Raw genomic sequence first — 22,633 nt, 5'->3', positions numbered from 1 at the left:
ATAAAAGTCACCAATTCAGCCCTGGGGAGCAACTTCAGGCCTTCTTTCTAGAGTAGCCAACCTGTGTCAGCAGGAATCAGAATAGAAATAGTCCTCATGCACTGAAAACAAATGTCCCCTAACTTGAAATAGCACTTATTCTTGTGACATCCTCTTTCCATTCTAAACAGGGGATTGACCTGTGCTACTAGATAGAAGAGGAAAATAAATGGTCAGAACAGGAAAAGATGACATTGACATTCAAAAGTAACCTCTTCTGAAAGTCACTTTTTCCTTAAAAAAAGAAAGAAAAAGACAAAAAAGGCATTGATTTATGTTTTAATTGTAAGTTGAGTCTCATAAATGAGTAAAATTATATAAAATGCTCAAAGGCCACAGATTTGGGGAGAAGAGCCAATAAAGTGAGATGATCTTGCCTAGAACTTTCATTGCCTCCAGCTGCCCCTCCATCTGTCCTAACAGAAGGAATTTGAACCTACAGTTCCCATAAGAGTTGAAATATCCAAGTCATGCTTCTAATTCTGTGTTCCAATGATGTGAACTCTTCATCTTCCAATATGGTAGTAGACTGAATCAACAAGGCATCTTTGGAAGAAATTAACTAGCAGCATTTCACTGTACCTGTCTCCTTTTCTCTCTGACCCAGAGCTGTAGAACATTTCTTAGCCCTTTTGGAATTAGTTGTAGCTGAGTAGCAGAGTTCTGGCCAGTGGAAATGGATATAAGTGACATGCACCACTGTCAGGCTCCCTGCATAAAATGTTAGCATATGGTCCTCTGCTCTCTTTTTAGCCATCCATATGTATGTGCAGAGAGGCCTAGAAGTCACAAGTTAAACATGTTAGAATCAGTTTAACCTGCATCCTGGAATGACTAAGTGAAACAGAAGCCCATCCTCATCCCTGCCTCCAGTTTGAGTTCACATGAACCAGAAATAAGGTTTCACTGTATTGAGCCATTAAACATCAGGCATTACTTTATCTAAAATAGTAAACTAGACTGGAAAAACTGAAAAAAGACAAGTAGTTCTAAGTAAGGAGAAGAACTAATTACTCAGGCATGAGGAAACTTATTTTCAAATATCACTTTGATTGTGTTGGTCAAACTTAAAATTATATAAATCAGAGACTCCTACCTGCAATAAAAAACTCTTATGAAATGAAGGTACACTGATACATTTAGAAAATATCTGCAGAAAATTCAATTTGCATTTATAACACTTTCACTACCCATCTTGTGTCATTTTCTATGATTACCCTGTTGGAGGATTTTAGTGTTTTTACTTTAGGACTGTGTCTTAATTCAGGCTGCCAAAACAAAATGCCATGGACTGGGAGGCTTATAAATAACAAAATTTTATTTCTCCCAGTGCTGTGGGATTCAAATATGAGATCATGATGCCAGCATTGTTGAGTTACTACTGAAAACTGTCTTCTGAGGTACAGATGACAAGCAGAAAACCCCTGTATCTTCACATGAAACAAGGTGTCTCATGACTTACTAAGGCACTAGGCCCATTCATGAGGGCTCCTGACATAATTTAATACTAGTTACCTTTCAAAGACCTTCATTCACATCATAATGTCATCACATTGGGAATAGAGCTTCAATATTCGAATTTTGAGGTAAACACAAACATTCAGTCTATAAGTTTGCCCCCAGTTTATGTCCTCCTCACACACAAAGGGCATTCATTTCACCCTGCCACCCCTCCCAAAGCACATGATTTGTCTGGTTTTACAGATTCATGGCTACAGAGGAATTTTAATCAACCTTGAGCTTCACTCATATCTTATTTAGATGATATTTCAATGAGATTTTGAGCTTTGGACTTTAGAGTTTAAGCTGGATGAATAGGGATTGTTGGGATAGAATGAATGTATTTTGCATGTGTGAAGGATGTGAATTTTGGAACTAAGGACAAATATTATAGAGTATTTATTTCCTCCCAGAATATATATATTGAAATCTTAGCTACCAGTGTCTTGTTTTTAGGAGATGGGGCTTTTGAGAGATAGGTGAGATCTTAAGGGTGGAATCCTCATTAATGGGATTAGTGTCCTTATTCACTTTGATATGAATGGACTAATATAGGCAGTTTAGAAATAGGAATAAATCTGTGGCCTGTGAAGTAGTTCAGTAGAGAAAGCATTGGACTCTCAAGTCTGAGGTCTTGAGTTTAGTCCTGGCATTGCATGTACCAGAATGATGCTATGATTTTTTTTTTCTCTCTCTCTCTCTTGAACTCATAAATAATTATTTTTTAAATTATATAAATCAAGAAAATACATTAGAAGTTATTTCTTTTCCACCTGCAGGAGGGAAACTTCCTGAGCAGTGAAGCAGTGCTGCAGATGTCTCTCTGTCTCTTTCCCTTCCTGCCTCCTCCTTCCCTCTCAATTTCTCCCTGTTTCTATCCAATACTTAAGTAAATACTAAAAAAAAAAAAAAAAACATTTTTGGGGTTACGCAGTAGCGCAGAGGGTTAAGCACACATGACACAAAGCGCAAGGACCAGCATAAGGATCCTGGTTCAAGCCCCCCAGCTCTTCACCTGTGAGGGGTAGCGGGGGTCACTTCACAAGTGGTGAAGCAAGTCTGCATGTGTCTATCTTTCTTTCCCCCCTCTGTCTTCTTGTCCTCTCTCCATTTCTCTCTGTCCTGTCCAACAACAACATTGGTAACAACAACAATAATAACCACAACAATGATAAAACAACAAGAGCAACAAAAGGAAAAAAAAATAGCCTCTAGGAGGAGGAGTGGATTCATGGCACAGGCACTGAACCCCAGCAATAACCCTGGAGGCAAAAAAAAAAATTGTATTCACTCTACCAGGTGAACCATCTCCTGAACTCTACTCATGATGCATTAATTTATCTTCTATAAGGAGAACTTGTGGGCTTAAATTGCTAATACATTTCTAATAATGATTTTTTTCTTTGAAATATCAAATCACCTATAATCTTAGACCAAGGATACCAGAAGCAACTGGCTGCATCACTATATTAACTACAGCTATATGTAAATATCATTAAACAACATAAATCATGGTAAGGTCTTGTATGACACAGAAAATCTCAACAGTGGGATTTTCAAAGTCAACCAGATTTAAGCCCGACTTCTGTTTATGAGTGGGATCACCCATACTGATCTTTGTCTTTCTGACTTACCTCACTTAACATACTTCCTTCTGGTTCTATCCAAGATGGATCAGAGAAGGTGGATTATTATTATTATTAATAGCTGAATAGTATTCCTTATATATATATATATATATATATATATATATATATATATATATATATATATCAATCACAACTTTCTTTGCCATTCATCTGTTGTTGGGCACCTTGTTTGCTTCCAGCTTTTGGCTATTAGAAATTATGCTGCTATAAGCATAGGTGTATACTTATCTTTTTGCATGGGTTTGATTGAGTCCTTAGGATATATCCCTAGGAGAGGTATTACTGGGTTATATGGAAGGTACATTTCTAGCCTTGTGAAGGTTCTCCAAACTGCTCTCCATAGGGGTTGGCCCAATTTACATTCCCACCAGCAGTGCAGGAGGGTTTCTTTGTTCCCACTACCTCTCCAGCATTTGTTGCTGTCTCCATCTTCATTAAGAACAATTTCTAGTCTTGAAAAATATTCCTCTTTGCTTCATTTAATGTTTAAATTTTTAAATGCTATTCATTTATTAGTTCCCATGTAGACTATCAGACCAGGAGGAAATATAAATAGCATTCTGCCTAATATAACTATACTCAGCTTCTAATTAGGAAAATAGTATACAGGTTTAGATATGAGAGTGTCCTTTTTCATGTCCCGGTGGGCTTGTTTCTACGTAACTGTTCAGTGTCCACTCACCAAATCTAGTTTCTGAATCTGCAGGGGCATGTAGGATCTTGTGAAGCTCCAAGCACTGTCCCCTTGTGAAATTCTGCCTGGCAGAAATTTTTAACTCCGCCTGTTAAGTAGCAATGTATGTTATTCTTATGTGTAATGATGATCAGCACAGCTCCATTCCAAACTCAACCTACCCTGGAAGTTGCTGATTTTCAGTTTTATTTTGTACCTAAGCTCTCAGAGAACTACATGTATTCTTTATATATTTCTCTCCTTTTCCTTGCAGTATACTATAGAAATTAAATGGAAGAAGGGTAATTTTGTACTGGAATGGCCTCTCAAAGCCAGCCCACAGAGTATATTTTACATTTGCTTTTAAGTACACTCTTTTCTTCTATGTGTTTTTTGGTGAGGATTTTTTTTCTGATGGTCATACTCAGAATAATATGAGGAGTGAAGGGAAATTAGAGGGACATAACTCTTCTCTGGTAAAGTGGGGAATTTAGTGTTGCCTCTCATTTATAATCCTGGAAGTTAATAAGTAGTCACTACATCTTTTTTTCAGACTTTTTCTATCCATTATTGTTTATCAGTAATTTTACATTTTTTCATTATATTTATAGATAAAGACAGAGAAGCAGAGAAAGTAAAAGAGATTACAGCACTGATGTTCCCTTCAATGTGGAGTGGGCTGGGCTCAAACTTAGATTGTGCATATGGCAAAGCAGCCATCCTCTGCTTCTGAGGCCATTTTTCCCATTTTTGTTGCCCTTATTGTTGCACTTGTTTTGACTGTTATAGCTGTTGTTGTTGTTGTTGTTGTTGTTGTTGGATAGGACAGAGAGAAATGGAGAGAGGAAGGGAAGACAGCGATGGGGAGAGAAATATAGACACCTGCAGACCTGCTTCACCACCTGTGAAGGGACTCCCCTGTAGGTGGGGAGCCAGGAGCTCGAACCAAGATCCTTATGCCAGGCCTTGTGCTTCATGCCACATGCGCTTGCCCTGCTGTGCTACCACCTGACTCCCTTCACCAACCATCAATAGATAGTTTTCTGAATATTAATCCAGGTAAGTAAAGTAATTTCTTCCCCAGTATAAACAGGACTGTGAAAATTGTTTTAATTAATGTAATAATTAAAATAGAAATATGATGCTTTTTAATTTTTTTGAGATTTTTTTTATATGTGATACTCAAGAAGAGTAAATTTGAATTTTGTTAGTAGCATACTATAATTAAGGGTCACAGTACCTTAATTATGTCCAGTTTCATATTTGGGAGAGAGGAGAAAATAGAACTACTTAAAGGTAATCAGGAGTTTTAGCAAATGTTTGTCATTTGAAATATGATGATGAGAGTAGACTTAATTGAGAGGTATTGTTTGACAAAAGACCTTGGGAAAAGGGAATGAGCTATGAGGAACTAAATAAATTAAATTAAATTAAATTAAATTAAATTAAATTAAATGGGTTGTTGGGAATAATTAAGTAAAAAAATAAATAAATATAGGTTGGTGGGAATGATTTTCAACTTTGAAAATCATCCCAATCATATCTTTCAAAACAAGTTTGGAATTTTAGCAGATAAAATTAAATTATCATTATAATAGAAATCAGGATGACTCTTGAGATTACATTTACTCATGGGAGCTGATCATACTCACTATAACATCATAGAAATTTAGCATTTGAATAGCATTTATTTTAAAAATTCAGATTCCAGAAAAGATGTTGCACCTTCTATTGACATCTCAGAATTTGGAGATTAGAGCGGATAATTAGTGTAAGCTTGTTAGAGAACTGGGCTGTCATCTTGAGAAGGAGATGCAAAGAATCTTCACAGAATATTCAAAAGTAGAATTGTAGGTTTGCTCTCCAGAGTCAGATTGCCCTTTGAAAACTGAAAAGCCAACAAACACCCAGCTGCTTTGATTTGAAAAAAATAATGTTTGTCTCTGATGTTGAGTTCTGCAGTGCCAGGCATTTGAAGTATAGAGGACTTTGACATGTGCAGAATGAAAAGCCAAGAATATCTTTGCTGTTAACTTGTAGTCTTGTGTTACAGGCAAACAAAAATTCCCTTTGGACGATTGAACCCAATGAAGGCATCGTTCCCCCGGAAACCAATATTCAGCTGACACTGACCGCCAACCTGAATGACATAGTGACATTCAAAGACACAGTCATTTTGAAGTTTGAAAATAGCAACACTTACCAGATTCCTGTCCAGGCTTCCGGACATGGTTCTACCATTGTTTCCGATAAGCCCTTTGCTCCTGAACTCAATTTGGGAGCACATTTTAGGTAGGAAAATGTTTGTAGGTGTTACATACATTGCATAAGCTAAGCATCACCTTTTACTTTAGGAACTGTTTTTTTTTAAGTAAACAAAATCAGCCTCTTCAGTCCCTTCCCTTTCTCATTTCACTTTTCCTCTTTCCAGTATATATATATATATAGAGAGAGAGAGAGTACCAAAGGGGGTTGAGTGGTGGTGCACCTGATTGAGTGCACAAATTACAATGCACAAGGACCCAGGCTTGAACCCCTAGTACCCACCTGCAGGAGGAAAGTTCTGTGAGTGGTAAAGCAGTGCTGCAGGTGTCTCTCTGTCTCTCTCCCTCTCTATCGCCCCTACTCTCTCGATTTCTGGCTATCTCCATCCAATAAATAAAAGATAATTTAAAAAATTAAAAATAAGAAAATACTTTTAAAAGTGCCAGAAAACATTTCCTGACTATAACGTGCTTATGTTCTCCAAACTTCATACTCAAGAAGAGAAGGTTTAGAACATAAAGTGTTTTCTTCTCTCAAACTCCTAGTGACTGTTGTGGCAAATATTGAACCTCAGTCATGATCTCTCCTTTATGATTCCATTGTACTGCCAGTTCCTTCCTCTAAATATAAAAAATACAGATGCATCATATTGCTGGTAACCTTGGTAGAATATAACCAGGAAGGTACACTTTTATTGCAAATCTATTTTATCAGGCATTGCAAAGCCTGTGATTTGTTTTGTTTTGTGTTTGGTATTATGTCTTTTTAATTTCATCTCCAGAATAGCACCAGAAATTGTAATGGTGTAATTGGCTCTGCTGATCACTCACAAAAAGCTAAAGAGTCTACATCTTTAAAAAAAAAAAAAAGTGCTATAGTAATGACACCTCTCAGCAGAACTAAATGTATGAGGTTTGAATGCTAATAATGGAGGGTATTTGTGTGGGGTTGTTTGTGACTCCTCAGAAAAGTCATATGACTGTTACCAGTTGAATCACAGGAACCAGTTAGTTGAAGTTGGTGTGAGCAGTCTCACAGGGGATTTTCTGCTTTCTAGTGAGACACACATAGACATACTGCTTAGAAAAGATATTCCTGGGAGTTGGGCAGTTAGCACAGCGGGTTAAGTGCACATGGCGCAAAGCGCAAGGACCTCATATGGATCCGGGTTCAGGGGAGGTGGTGAAACAGGTCTGCAGGTGTCTGTCTTTCTTTCCCCCTCCTATCTCCATTTCTCTCTGTCCTATCTAAATGAAAAAATCAATAACAATAAAAAAGAGCAACAAAAGGGAAAATAAATATTTTAAAAAGATAATGAAAAGATATTCCTGGCAAAAGACAAGTCAGGAGCCCTCTCACTAAACCATACCTCCTTTCCCCGACACCCCAAAATAAAATACCTGACTGAAAATACCCCAAGCCAATAGGACTTAAGTAACAAACAGGCCAGTTAGTCAAATTGCATGTTTTCAGCTAAGCATTCAGTTACAGCTTTTGTGTCAGCTAGAAATAACCATTTTTTCTCTATTTGTTGGCTATAAGCTAGGGTATTTTGTCATTGCGTACCATGCTTTCATTTTCACTCAAATATAATTATGGAAAGCAATATATTGCAAGTCAGACTTAATTACATGCTATCCTTAATCTCCAAATAGCCCCAAAGGATAGTCTGATACTAGCTTAGAATTGAAGGGTTAGCCAATAGTTTTCTGTGAATATAAAAGCAAACTATATAGCTCCTAGCCGCCCGTTTCCCCTCTACCAAAATTCTGATGTTTTTATTGACCATAAAATATGACACCAGCAATCTCCAGAGTAGTGAAAAGCAGGATTTGGCAAACTGCAGCACACTGCCTATTTGTACAAAAATTTCACAGAGCCTACCCATGCCCACTAATACATGTATTTTTCTATGACTTCTTCATGCTATGGTAGAGTTGAGTAGTCATAACACTGGTTATGAAGACCCTGAAATGTAAAATATTTATATATCACCTCTTTATGGAAAAAGTTTGGGCTAGCAAAATAGGTCACTTGGATAGTGTGTCACTTTGCCATGTTTGGAACCCAGGTTTGAGCCCAGCCTCCACTGCATTAAAGGAATCTTTGTCCTGTTTTGTTTTGTTTTTTCTTTTTTCTCTGTCTCTGCTCTCTCCATCTATAAAAATGGAAGAAGAAAATTTGACAAACTTGGTGGGCATGAGGGTCTAAGAAATATACCCATATTTCATGTTTTCTTATTGAATATTAAATAGAAACTCCCTTAAAGTTTCTGTTTATTTATAAAATGAGGACAAGGTTACTTATGCTAGATTGCTATGAAAGTTGAAAGATATACCATGGGGCTGGTGAAATAGTTCATTTGGATAGCATACTGCTTTTCCATGCATGTGACTCACATTCAAGCCACACATGCTTACCACATTGGTCAAAGCTTTGTGCTATGGTGCTACTGTCCCTTTCTGCCAAGAAAGAAAAAGAATGAAAGATGGAAGGGAAAGGAAGGGAAGGAAGGAAGGAAGGAAGGAAGGAAGGAAGGAAGGAAGGAAGGAAGGGAGGGAGGGCTATACAACTGATGAATACTCTTTATTTAGTTGATGCTTCAACTTAAATATGATGTCACTTAAGTTTTTTTAATTCATTTATTTATAAAATGGAAACACTGACAAGATCATAGGATAAGAGGGGTACAATTCCCACCACCAGAGCTCTGTATCCCATCCTCTCCCCTGATAGCTTTCCTATTCTTTAACCCACTGGGAGTATGGGAGTATGGACCCAGGGTCATTACCCAGGGTGCAGAAGGTGGAAGGTCTGACTTTTGTAATTGCTTCTCTGCTTAACATGGCATTGACTGGTTGATCCATACTCCCAGCCTCTCTCTTTCTTTCCCTAGTGGGGCAGGGCTCTGAGGAAGCTGAGTTCCAGGACATATTGGTGGGGTCATCTGTCCAGGGAAGTCTGGTTGGCATCATGGTAGCATCTGGAACCTGGTGGCTGAAAAATAGTTAACATATAAAGTCCTACAAATTGTAACAAAGCCTCAAAACCTAGATATAGACCAGGTCCCATGAGATAGGGCAGATGTACACATGTATCCATAAATTAGGGCAAAATATATACATTAAAGCAAAAGTACACAATAGTTTTCAGTGACTCAATAAATGAAGCAAGCAAGAAGAAAGACCTAAAAAGACACCTTAAAGTACCTATTGAAATATTTTCTACTTAGACCTAGATACCCTCCTAACCTACTTCCTATTACACTTCCCTCAGTCACTCCAAAGCTAACCTTACCAAAGTAAGAACTACAAAAGCTGAATAAGGGCAAGAGACTGGCATACTTTAATGATGACTCTTTAGTCACTATCAGGCCACCCCATCAGCTGGCGTCCTAGTCGGGGAGTCCTGGGATTCCCACACAAAAACAATGAGCTTAGACCTCAAATAGATCCACTGGTCATCTCCATCAGGAACAACATAATGGACCCTTTTGGGGGGCCCCATAGGACCTTGCCCTCAATGCGGATCAACAATGGTAGAGAATGTTCCATCCTCTGAAGGGAGGTTGGATAATATACTCTTATCTACCACCTGAAGATGATGGGTCCTGAAATTGGTACAACTCAGAATGTACCTACTGATAACCACAAAAATGCAAGTTCGGACCTACAGTAATGTAGAGGTTACATAGGCTCCTCTGCTGGATATGGGCCCCAGACCAAATTCATGGGGTATATAGTCACTTAAGTTTTTAAGTTGATAAATCAGCTTTTTAATCCCAAACAAAAGAACATTTGAATCACCACAAATATTTTAGCAATCTCAATGTCTGTGTAAGTCCTAGACAATCAGGAGGGCCTTAACAAATATTTACAAATAGACTTTCATGCCTGAAGCAACAGAGAAGTCCCAGATTCAGTCCTCATTACCACCATAAGCCAGAGCCTGAATAGTGCTCTGATGTACTAATAATTATCAAAACCAAAAATTATTTCTATGCCAGGCAGTAATTAATGCACCTGGTTAAGCACACACATTACAATGTGCAAGGATCCAGGTTCAAGCCCCTTGTCCCCACCTACAGGGAGAAAGCTTCATGAGTGGTGAAGTAGGGCTGCAGATTTCTCTTTATCTCTTTCCCTTTCTATCTCCTCCTCCCTTCTCAATTTTTCTCTGTATATCCAATAATAAATAAAAAACCAAGAAACAATAATAATTATGATAGTAATTGAATAGATCAGTGAATGAGTGAACTAACTCCTTTTTTAATTTATTTATAAAATGGAAATATTGACAAGACCATAGGATAAGAGGGGTGGGGCTACTGTCCCAGAGTTCCTATCCTGGCAGTGGAAACTCAGAACCAGCTCCTATCCCTGACTCAGTTTATCAATCCCATCAGTAGGTACTATAAGCTTTGGCCCGTTACTTGATAGCAAAGAGTAGCACCGTGATTTAATTTTTCTGTATTTTATTTCTACATATATATTTCATTGTTCACTTTTCAAAAGTTTGAGAAGGGGAAATTCTAAAATGTTTGAGAGGAGTGTCAAAATGACCAGAGCACACCAAAGTTGAATTTTCTCTACTTACCTTCTGACTAACAGCCTGGACACCTATTGTTACCACTTCAAATTGACCAACAAAGGACGCCGAACCCAACAGTTATTCTGGATGAATGAAGAGTTCCAACCCCAGAAGAAGAAGAACCAAGCTAAGAAAGGACATAAGAGTTGGGCCCATACCCAGAGCTCCCAGGTGTCTGTGGATTCCCAGCACCCTGTGTTTCAGCTCCACCCAGTGAGGATGGAGCTGTCCCCAGGACAGACAATCAATGTGATACTTGAAGGCTATTCTGCTACTCCCAGGGTAAGAGGAAAACATAATTAAAAGTCATTTACTCCTACAAAAATCTTTGTTCTAGCCATCCTTACCATTTCTATGAAGAGATGATTTGTTTTCTCAGGGACTATGGGTAGCACCGAGTTGCTGTGACAGTGGCCATTGCTTTCAAGGTTTAACTTTGCTTAGTTTTCTGTCTGTTTCTTCATAAATTCAACTTTAAATTACATTTGAAGCAGTTTTTCATCCCCAGGGTTAACACACATCAACCAGCAAGTCTCTGCTAGAGGGACATCTGGTGTTCAGCTAAGGATAATACACATAGCATCAGCTGCTTCATATTCTCCATAAAAGGTGCTGTTGTAGAGACTCTGGTTCATCGCCTATCCAGATATTGGGACATTTCTAGCTCCTTACTTCACAGCCTGACACACAATAATATCCCATTTATAATCATCACTCTTTTGTGTATCAATAATGCAACTTTACATTTTTTTCAGTAATTCTGATGTTTTGCTCAAATTTACATTATCATTATTCTGCTTAAAACATTTAAGCAAACCTAAATCATGTTTCAGTTTATTCCTGTCCTACCAGCAGTATTGGAAACCATCACAAAGCCAGAGAAAGATTCTGAAATCACTTCAGATTCTCTTGTAACTTACAAACACAGGTGTGTGAATGAGAAGCAAGGCTTGAGCTCCTGCCTCTGTCACAAGTCAGAAGTGATCCTGAACTTTCTTCTCATGAAATAGGAAGCAACAAGAAATTTTGTCTCCTAGAAGATAGGAAAGCTGACTCATTGCTTAGCTACTGTAGGGTTAGAGATTGAATAAATGAAATAACTCATTTTTTTCTTTTCAGAGCTCTTTTAGATAAACATATTCTCATTGTTTAAAAGGTGGGGTGATATTTCCCATACTGCCCATGAGAAATGATGAACCTGGCACTCAGGACATAAAGATGAATAGAATATAGTCCTGGGTCAGGGGTAGATAGTATAATGGCTATGCAAAGAGACTCTCATGCCTGAGGCTCTTAAGTCCCAGGTTTAATTCCCCTCTCCACCATAAACCAGAGCTTTGGTTAAAAAAAAAAAAAAGTAGTCCCTTATTTAAAGACACACTAAAAGTCTTAAATCTGAGCAGTTGGAATTCTAAATTCACTTTATTTTTTATTATATTTATGTATTTATTTATTGCATAGAGACAGCCAGAAATTGAGAGGGGAAGGAGATGATAGAGAGGGGTAGAGACAGAGAGACACCTGCAACACTGCCTCACTACTCAGGAAGCTTTCCCCCTGCCGTTGGGGACTGGGGGCTTGAACCTGGGTACTCGTGCATTATAGCATGTGCACTTAACCAAGTGCACCACCACCAGCCCCAATTCATTTTAATCTTAAAATATTCCTAGATTGTTTACTCAAGTTAGGCTACACAGACAAGACATAAATTCATTAACATCCAGATTCCCAGCACTCATTCACATAAGCTTGTGAAGTGACTCCCCTGCAGGTGGGGAGCTGGGGGCTCGAACTGGGATCCTTAAGCCAGTTCTTGCACTTTGCGCCACATGTGCTTAACATGCTGCACTACCACCTGACTTCCTAACATAAGTTATTCATGATATAAACATACCATGAGTCCTACACACCTTATGAAAATCAATGCCTTTTATGTTAAAAAATATTTTAGTTTCTATAGCCTGATTTTAAATAGTAAAATATTTATAATGCAACCTTGCTTGCATTATGTCTGTATTTTGCTATCAAATGATTCAAGAAATACAAATGTGTGTGTGTGTGTGTGTGTGTGTGTGTGTGTGTGTGTGTGTGTGTGATAAGATATAGCTATTCTTATAACTTGTCTTTAACTTGACATCTCAAAAAATTTAAGGTAACTCATTAAATGCAAACTCACCACACCACACACTCACTAAGGTAGCTTAAATTAAAAAGACTAACAATACTAAGTGCTGACAAGAATATAGAGAAACTGGAATCTACATTGCTGTGGTGTGATTGCAAATTAGTACAACCACTTTGTAAAATTGTTTGGCCTTTTCCTAACACATCTCAGCAATTCCATTCTCAAGAAAAGTAAGGCATGTATTGATACAACGATTTCTATATTTCATTGGAGTGTGTGTGTTTGTGTGTGTGTGTGTGTGTGTGTGTGTGTGTGTGTGTGTGTGTAAGTAACCTGGTTTTCAAACATACACATTTTTATCACTTCAAGCCACTTTTTCATCTAGAGGGAGAGAAACAGTGAGAGGAGGAGACACCTCAACACCAAAGATTCCCCAAATACAACAATAAATTTTTTAAATATTTAACTTTAAAAGGCAATATTTTCCCAATCACAGTTAATGATTATCTTAGTAAGAAGCCACACAACTACCATTGATTTATATAAGCATATGGAAGGATTTTTAACTGCCCTTTCTAAAAATTCCAAAGTCCTACCCCCCCAAAAAAAGACTTCTGCTTTGTCTTTTGTAAGTCTAATTCCTAATGATCCTGATGGATAATAAATCTTCCACAGAGAGATGCAACTGTAGATACAGAGATATATAATTATTGAACTGAATGTAAATTTATTGTGTCATCAGTGGCAGTCAGAACTAGGCACATGATCCATCTAAGATGTATATAACCTGTCAAGCTCTAATTGTGTGACAGAGTACAGTCCCTGAAAAAAACATATTCAGAAAAACATGCTCTTACCTGATATCCCCAGACAGGTAGTTAAGAACAGCTTGCTGTTTGTTAAGAATTAAATTTCTGACCTATGAATGTGCCAAAATGTTGGTGTATCTCCTCTGCAGCTTGTCAGAGAAAAGCTGGTGTGCCACGCCATGGTTGGCTCTCAGATACAGAAGACCTTGCTTATGACTGTGATGGTCACCTGTGAGTTTATTGCACCACTTATCCAACTTTCCACCAAGCAGCTTATCTACAAACTGGAGAAGGTCAGTGGTGCTGAGGGGGTGTGAAGGACTAGGTGCTCTACTAGAAGTTAGCACATTCCCATCTTCTTTCTAGGAGCTAACTTAATGAAAGCCTGTTATACCCACATCCAGCCGGTCCCTATGCCCACTCCAGAGGCCAATATATACTCAACTAAACATTCTGAATCTAAGTTTATATTCCACTGAAATGTAAATTGCCATGAAAATTCAACTTCCATCATTCCTGATGTATAAGATTAAAGGGAAATGCACTGAAATGTGTTCTAGTTGATCATTGTACTTTAACTAGGGTAAAGTATGAAGAGTTGGGTGAGAATTATTGTTAAGTATAATAATTGGAGGGGGCTGAGCAGTGGCAAACCTGGTTAAGAGCATATAGGATGAAGTGCAAGGACCTGCTAAAGGATCAGGGTTTGAGACCCTACTCCCCACTTGCAGGAGGAAGCTTCATAAGCGGCCAGACAAGTCTGCAAGTGTCTGTTTTTCTCCCTCCCACTCTCTCTCCCCCTCCTCTCTCAATTTCTCTAAGTCCTATCCAATAAAATGGAAGAAAGGCCATGAGGAGCAGTGGGTTTGAAGTGTCGGCATTGAGGTTCTGAGGTCCCAGTTTCAATTTCCTATACTACCATCAGCCAAAGCTGAGCAGTGGTCTGTTCTTTCTCAGTGTATGTACCTTTCTCTCTGTATATCTTTCTCATTTAAATTAAAAAATAAAAATATATACAATTAGCATGCATTATTGATTTAAAAAATAATGATAATTGAAAAAATAGTCACCAGTCACTGATTGGTCTGTACTATGCATGGAGCCATGTTCCTTGCACACATTTCTCACTTGTCTCTCAGAGCAGTCTGTGTAGTAGGTTATATTGTCAGTTCCATTATACACATGAGGAAAAGATGTAAATTAAACCACTGTATAGATCACCTAACATTGCCTGAGCACAACCAACTTAAAATTGATTCATACTCTCTTACTGACAAAATTACAAGTGTCTATAATTTTACCTGGTTGTTAAGGGAGGAGAAGGAGGATAAAGAATCATGAGAATGACAAGGGTTCAGTTGATGAAGTGGAAGAATGTCACTACTAGTACTACTCAGACCAGCTTCTGTCACAGAACTATTTGTCATACAAACAGATACACACAGAATGTCTCTTCAGTGTCTGAAAATCTGGTGTATCAGCCAAATATAGTAGAAGCTAAGAGACTAGTTGAGCTACAGGCTATGGATAAATTGTTACATTTTATTTGCTTCGCATGCAATTAACACATTGCTGTGAAGAAGTAGAAGATGCTATGGGCACTACTATCATTCTGGTAGTAGGAAAAAGGAGAGAGAATTATGGGCAAAGGGCATATGTGAAAAAATGAGTTAGGATGGCGCTTGATAAGTACACACATAAGTACACACAGAACCTTAGAGAGTACACCAAAAGTGGCATGAGGGATCTCTCAAAAAGTGGGCAAGAACCAGGTAGTGGCATGTTCTGGACTCTGTGTTTTGTTTTGAGTGACTTTTGGAGGGCTTCAGGGAGAATAGTGACATAGGCAAATTTATTCATTGAAACTGGCATGTTGGTTTTTGAGTGGAATGATTAATTATTAAGGCCTACTATGAGCTAGGTTCTGTATCAGGTTCTTGGGATACAACAGTAAGAAGAGTCTCTCTGTAATGAATTTCACAGCTGACTGGGGAAAATCAGGTAATTGGTAAGCCAGTGCCCCACAGTGTGATCTAGGCTGGTCTATGAAAGTGTAAGTGTGGTAGCGCAGCGGGTTAAGCTTATGTAGTGCAAAGTGCAGGGGATCCAGGTTTGAACCCCTGGCTCCCCACCTGCAGGGGAGTCGCTTCACAGGCGTGAAGCAGGTCTACAGGTGTCTATCTTTCTCTCCCTCTCTCTGTCTTCCCGTCCTCTCTCCATTTCTCTCTGTCCTGTCCAACAACAGATGGCATCAACGGCAACAATGATAACCACAACAAGGCTACAACAAGGGCAACAAAAGTGGGGGGAAGGCCTCCAGGAGCAGTGGGTTCATGGTACAGGCACTGAGCCCCAGCAATAATCCTGGAGGCAAAAAAAAAAAAAAAAAAAAAAGTGTAAGTGTGAGTGCCTAACCATCATGAAGGAATAAATCAACCTCATTAAATTTGATTTCAGTTTTCTCATTACTGGAGATCTGCAGGATAGTGTTCAAGATTACTCAATCTGACAACAGATTACATATTTTATTTACATTAAATTTCTGTTGTGCACCCACCACTGGTAATGTACTCTATTAAGTGAAGAAGAAAATAGATTGTCTAGTAGGAAAGATGAAATGTTCACATTCAGTTCAAATCAACAGTAAATTTTGAGTGAATTAGACTGCAAAAATGCTGCAAAACTCTTAGTTTAACATACTAGTGGAGGAAAGTTGGCATTGCAGAAATTAAAGGTCTCAGTTTCTAGATGCCAGATGACTGTGACAAGTTTCTTAAGATTTATAAAAGGAAAATACTATAAGAATTTCAGTTACAGGGGGCCAGGTGATGGAGCACCTGGTTAAGTGCTCACATTACAGTGCACAAGGACATGGGTTCAAGCTCCTGGTCCCCACCTGCAGGAGGAAAGCTTCACAAGTGGTGAAGCAAGGCTGCAGGTATCTCTCTGTCTCTCTCCCTCTCTATCTCACCCTCTCCTCTCAATTTCTCTCTGTTTCTATCCAATTATAATAAATAAATAAAAATATTTTTAAAAAAAGAATTTCAGTTACAGTTATTAAGCTTTCATTGCTCTATTTTCAAATTCTTCCTTTTTTAAAGTAACCAGGAAAGATAATCATTGCCACAAATTTAGTAGCACTGTATTTTCTCTAAATGTAGCAACTCAGTGAGTGTTTATTGAATAGCTATTCTATACAAGACATTACAGAGTATGTTAAATAATCAGTTTAGTTTTTTTCTAAATTCATAAACATAAAAATGTGTGGGTAGTTTTCCTTTTCCTCTCTTTATATCCTTAAGTATTCTGGGTTTTTTTAAAAAGAAAAAAAAGTAAATTCTTATTTAAATGTCTCTATTGTTTGGGTTTATCACTAGAATAAAACAGAAAATATTTTTGAATTAAAAATTGAAATAAGTCACTATTTCTACCTTCCTCTCCTTCCCTCAAATATCCCAAGTTTGAAATCTGTTCTGCTGCTATATTTTCCATTGTTCATTTCCTACTCATGTTTAATCCATATCAGAGACAATGATGAAATGCATCTTCACTATCCAGCAAGTGCAAGAGACCTGTTAGGTCTTGGTATTCATATTTAATTATATAACACCTCATTATCTGTTATGTCTCCTTGTTTTCTGCCTGAAGCAGTGAATGTGATTTAGTACATTAGACTGTAATGATACCAGCCCTTCCTGTGGAAAAGAATTTCTCTAAAACTGTTTCCCAGATTTGATCTACTTTCTGTCTGCTGTACTATTCATAAGCCACAGAGATGAGTCCTTCTCTCTGTGGAATTAAAAAGGTCAATTGAAACTAGCAGCCTGCTTGCTTCATCAAGTCCAGCAGCAAAAATTATCTCATGATATTGGGGGAGACAAACAACCTGGATGGAGAGAGAGTCAACTCCTTCTCATCATTAATATCTGAATGACCTCTTTCCCAAACCAACCAAGTGTGGTTTCATCACTTCAAAGCTATCTGCAGTGAATGACACAGTTACCAGGAGGTTACTGGGTGGCCACTTGTCCGTGGCCCAAAAGTGTCACCTTTACTGTAGTGTGCACTTTACAAGATGGGTCCAGTTATATTAACTTTAATATTACCATGTTACAGGTGGGTTACAAGGGTGGGGGGGTGGTTGGCATATCACAATAAATGCCAGAATGAACCCCTGAGGGGCCAGGCAGTGACACACCTGGTTAAGTGCATGTGCATGGACCCAGGTTCAAGCCCCCAGTTGCTACAGCTCTCTCTCCCTCTGTATCTATCTCCCTTCCCTCTAAATTTTTTCTCTGTCCTTATGTATAAAGCAAGTAAGTAAAGTGTCAAGAAAAAATAAGCCCCTGAAAGAAAATTGGGAGTTTACAAGGGACCAGTTGAGTACAAACAAGGCAGGAGGCTTGAGTCAACTGTTAAGGATTGAATGATTGCCCCCTCCCCTCCACCACCACTAAAATTCTTATTTTGAAACCCTAATCTAATTCCCAATGTAATGGTCCAAAGGCATGGGGCCTTTGGAATGTGATTCAGTCATGAAAGATGAGGCCTCATGAGTAGAATTAAGGTCCTTATAGGAGGAGACAAAAGAGATTATCTCACTTTTAGACATGTGACAACACAATAAAAAGATATCATTTAACAACCAGGAAAAGGCCCTTGCCAGACAACAGGTTCCCTGGCACATTTAGATTGAACTTAACAGCTTCCAGAACTGTAAGAAATCAATACCTATTGTTTAAACCACTCCAACTATGAGAGTTGTTATAGTAGTCCAAACTAAGATACAATGGACACTCCTCACCCAGGCTATCTCAGTGTGAGGAAATCCAGGACCCAAAGGAAAAGAAGACTATAAAAGACAAAAGCTGAGATTGTCATTACAAGATAGGTATACTTGCAAATCATGGTATCAGAATTTAACTGAAATTGGAACAAGTTGGGAGACACAAACTAAATCAAAAGGACCAGGGACAAATGAACTAAACTATTGAAAGAAGCAAAGGGCAGTTAGAAATACATTCTCTTTGAAGAATATGAATTAAGGTTTTTGTTGATATTAATAAACCTCACTGCAAAGGCACACAAAAAGCTAGGTGAACCCCAATATCAAGATGAGGAGATGGGGAGAGAGTATAATGGTTATCCAAAAACATTTTTCATGCCTAAGGCTCCAAGGTTTCAGGTTCAATCCCCAGTATCACCATTAACCAGAGCTGAGTAGTGCACTGGTCAGTTACTCAGTCAGTGTCTGTCTGTCTATCCTTCCCTCTGTATGTCTTTCATTAAAATGTAATGAATAGGGAGTCGGGCTGTAGCGCAGCGGGTTAAGCGCAGGTGGCGCAAAGCACAAGGACCAGCATAAGGATCCTGGTTCGAACCCTGGCTCCCCACCTGCAGGGGAGTCGCTTCACAGGCGGTGAAGCAGGTCTGAAGGTGTCTATCTTTCTCTCCCCCTCTCTGTCTTCCCCTCCTCTCTCCGTTTCTCTCTGTCCTATCCAACAATGACGACAACAATAATAATAACTACAACAATAAAACAACAAGGGCAACAAAAGGGAATAAATAAATAAAATAAAATATTTTAAAAAATGTAATGAATAAAACATTATTAGTTAAAGTAGCTAACATAATGAGAAAAGCTAGTTTAATCAGAATCTTTTAACTCAAGATCCACTTCTAATGCTTTTTCCAGTTAAAAACTAGATTTTCTATGTCTAATAGAATGAAAAGATGTTTGTAAATCCACTATTCTAATATTGTCACAAAAACTTAAGAGGAAATAATTATGAACAGTTGTCACTATAACAAGATAGGTATATTTGCAAGTGGAGTATTTTAAGCATGAAAAAAGTTTCATACACTATAATGATACCTGGTTTCTTCCACAAAATATTATTAATTTATTGCTTTATGGTACTGTAAAAGCTTTTATCCTAAGTTCTATCAAAAGGCATGGCTTGTATAGGCTTCTGTAGCCAGGAAACAAGAGAATAAGACAATGAATCTTGTGTTTTCTGGTTTATGTAAATTTACATTTAAATATTCACCATACATTGCAGATGATGTATATGAATCTTTACAAGAGAAAATTAGGGGGCACTGGGAGCTCACCCAGGAGGTAGAATGCACACTTTACTTGTATGAGGACTTGGGTGAGCTATCATAAAGAGTGGACCTGTACTGTGGTGTCTGCCCTTTCTGTCTCTCTCTCACCCTCTAAATTTTATGTTGTAATCTAGGAAGAATGAAGTAGTGATGATGTTGGGGTCCCAGTGATAAGCCTAGTGGCAAGAAAAAAAGAGGGGAATTTTTACATGGAGAGAGAGATGATAGGATGGAGGGGGTAATAGTTCTACTATTAACAGAATGATATTTTTCTTCTGCTAAAAGTCATCTAAATTTACCATAACTTGGGGTATTTTTTTCCTTCCCTTTTTTGCAGAAACCTAACACTATCCTGGAACCTGATTACCAGCCCTTGGTAATAAAGAACATTTCCACCCTACCAGTGAACATAATGCTTTCAACAAATGGCCCCTTCTTTGTCTGTGAGACTGATAGATCTCCACTGCACTTAACTCCAGAGGTAACTTGACAGAAGAGTGGGCCTAATAAACTCGTAGGTGTGTGTGTGTGTGTGTGTGTGTGTGTGTGTGTGTGTGTTTAAGAGGGAGAGAGAGAATAGAGCAATATCAGTGCACTACCTAATTCTCATCTGGAAAAGTCAACAAGAATTTAGGAAAGAATATACAGCATATAAAGTAAATCCTAAGTGAATTCCAGTATCAATCAATAGGAAAATTATCATTGGTCTAAGAACTTGCACTCACAGTGATAATTCCTTCCTGTGGATTACTGAAACTGGCTATTAGAAGACATCAATATCCCTATTATGTTAGTAAAGATCTTTTAATTTCCTTTCTTCAATCCAATAAAATGCTACACCCAGCCCCTAAACCAGCCAATTCCAGGTACAAGGAATATGATCTAGACCTGGAGGAAGCTCCAAGCTCATTTGGCCTCCATGCTGAAACAGGATGCACCTTTCTCTGAATGTCATCCCTTCATAACACCCCTGTAATGCTTTACTGATGTCACCAATGGGGATAGCTTGGCTGTGGGCAAGCAGCACTGCAGACCTGTTGGAAAGGAGAAAGCAATCCTCATGTTAAGCCTGCTAGTCTAGGGAGGCAGCTCATGGACAATTGGCAAAAGGAAGAAGGAGAGCAGGTAACAATTTCAGCTGAAAGAGCCCATAACAAAGGGAGATTTTCTGTGAGGTAGGGAAGGTGAATCTTCGGAGAAGGGGCAAATTCAGTTAGTGAGAGGGTATTGCATACAGTACCCAGTCAGAGTATAAATGCACTGCTGCCTACCCCACCTATTTAAACTCAAGCATCAGATCTTTGAACAGACAAATGAAAGGAGGAAATGATCATAAGTAAAAGACAGAAAACACTGGGAGATGAGAGATTGTTCTATGTGCCAACAACTGTCCTATAAACCATTATTTCCTCAATAAAATGATTTTTAAAACCTACTATAAGAAATTTACATTAGTAAGGCAAAAGCACATATATGTAGTGATCTACAGTCTTGGAGAAATTATAGATGATATGGTCAGTCTTTAAAGAGAGCTTATGGATTCAATACAAGTGTTTAAAGAGAACAGGAAGGCTGAATCATAGAACAGAAGAAAACAAGTGGATGAAAAATGGAAATTTTGTGGTCCGGGAGGTGGCACAATGGATAAAACATTGGATTCTTAAGCATGAGAGTCTAGGTTCGATCCCCAGCAGCACATGTACCAGAATGATGTCTGGTTCTTTCTCTCTCTTCTCCTTCCTCATTAATAAATAAATAAAATCTTTAAAAAATATATTGATTTTAAAAAAGAAAAATGGAAATTTAGACATGCATAGTTTCAGACCTACTCTTTTTTAAATTTTTGATTAGAGGTTATTCTTTTTTATTTTTTATTACTAATTTAATAATGATTAACAACATTGTGAACAAAAATACAATTCCCTACAGTTCCCACCACCAGAGTTCCATGTCCTATCCACTCCATTGGAAGCTTCCCTATTCCTTCTCCCTCTGGGAGTATAGGCCAAGATTCTTATGGGGTACAGAAAGTGAAAGATCTGACTTCTGTAATTGCTTCTCTACTGAACATGGGAATTGGCTATATAGGTCTATCCATACCCCAAGCCTGTTTCTCTTTCCATAGGGGGATAGAGCTCTGGAGAGGTGAGTTTCTGGGCCACATTGGTGAGGTTGTCTGCCCAGGGAAGTCAGGATGACACCGTGGTAGCATCTGCAACTTGTGACTGAAAGGCCACCAAGATAGAAAACTGGACAAAAATTTTTAATAGACAGGAACTCAAAGGTAGGAATAGAACATATAAAACTAGGTAGACACAGTATTGTCCTTTCTAGTACTTACTATGAGAAAAGTAGAAATAAGAAAGAAGTCCAGAACAATAAAATTAAGGAAGGAGGGGTTAAGTGCAAACAAATAAGATATTTAAATTTAGAAGTTAGACTGAGGATCAGAGTGGTTTGACTAAAGCATCAAGATCAGCAACCTAGAAAATTTTCAGTGAGACTGAAAATATGTGGGAGTCATTTGGCCAAGACTGAGAGGCAACAAGTAAGACAGAAACACTGAATATAGAGGGCTCCATGTGTGCCAGACAGTTGTCCTTCCTAACACACACACACACACACACACACACACACAAATAGACAGCTGGTTTTTATCCCAAGGCAGAAAGATAAGTTCTCCAGAGTATTTGTTCAAGATATTTAGGGGAAATTTAATGTTTATAGTATATCAGCACCCCACAATGGTGCCATATGCCTGGGTTATGTCCACTGTCTGGTTGACCTATCTGTATACAGATAACTATTCTGTAGACCACCCCTCTTAAAAGAATTGATAAATAGTAGTCTCCAGCTTATTACAATGTCAGAGTAG

At 38.2% G+C, this 22,633-nt stretch overlaps 1 protein-coding gene across 1 annotated transcript in view; it reads left to right on the top strand.

Moving 5' to 3' along the window:
- The window catches only part of HYDIN (HYDIN axonemal central pair apparatus protein), a 477,232-nt gene that overhangs the window by 247,378 nt on the left and 207,221 nt on the right, over positions 1-22,633 (top strand). The window contains exons 19-22 of the mRNA XM_060172033.1: positions 5,915-6,153; positions 10,737-10,998; positions 13,800-13,943; positions 20,096-20,239. Of these exons, the coding sequence (XP_060028016.1) occupies positions 5,915-6,153; positions 10,737-10,998; positions 13,800-13,943; positions 20,096-20,239 (789 nt within the window). The remainder of the gene's footprint in view (positions 1-5,914; positions 6,154-10,736; positions 10,999-13,799; positions 13,944-20,095; positions 20,240-22,633) is intronic.

This window comes from Erinaceus europaeus, chromosome 2 (assembly GCF_950295315.1).
Source record: "Erinaceus europaeus chromosome 2, mEriEur2.1, whole genome shotgun sequence".
Lineage (NCBI taxonomy): Eukaryota > Metazoa > Chordata > Mammalia > Eulipotyphla > Erinaceidae > Erinaceus > Erinaceus europaeus.
The sequence above is the reverse complement of the archived record's forward strand: the minus strand, read 5'-3'. Positions and strand labels throughout refer to the sequence as shown.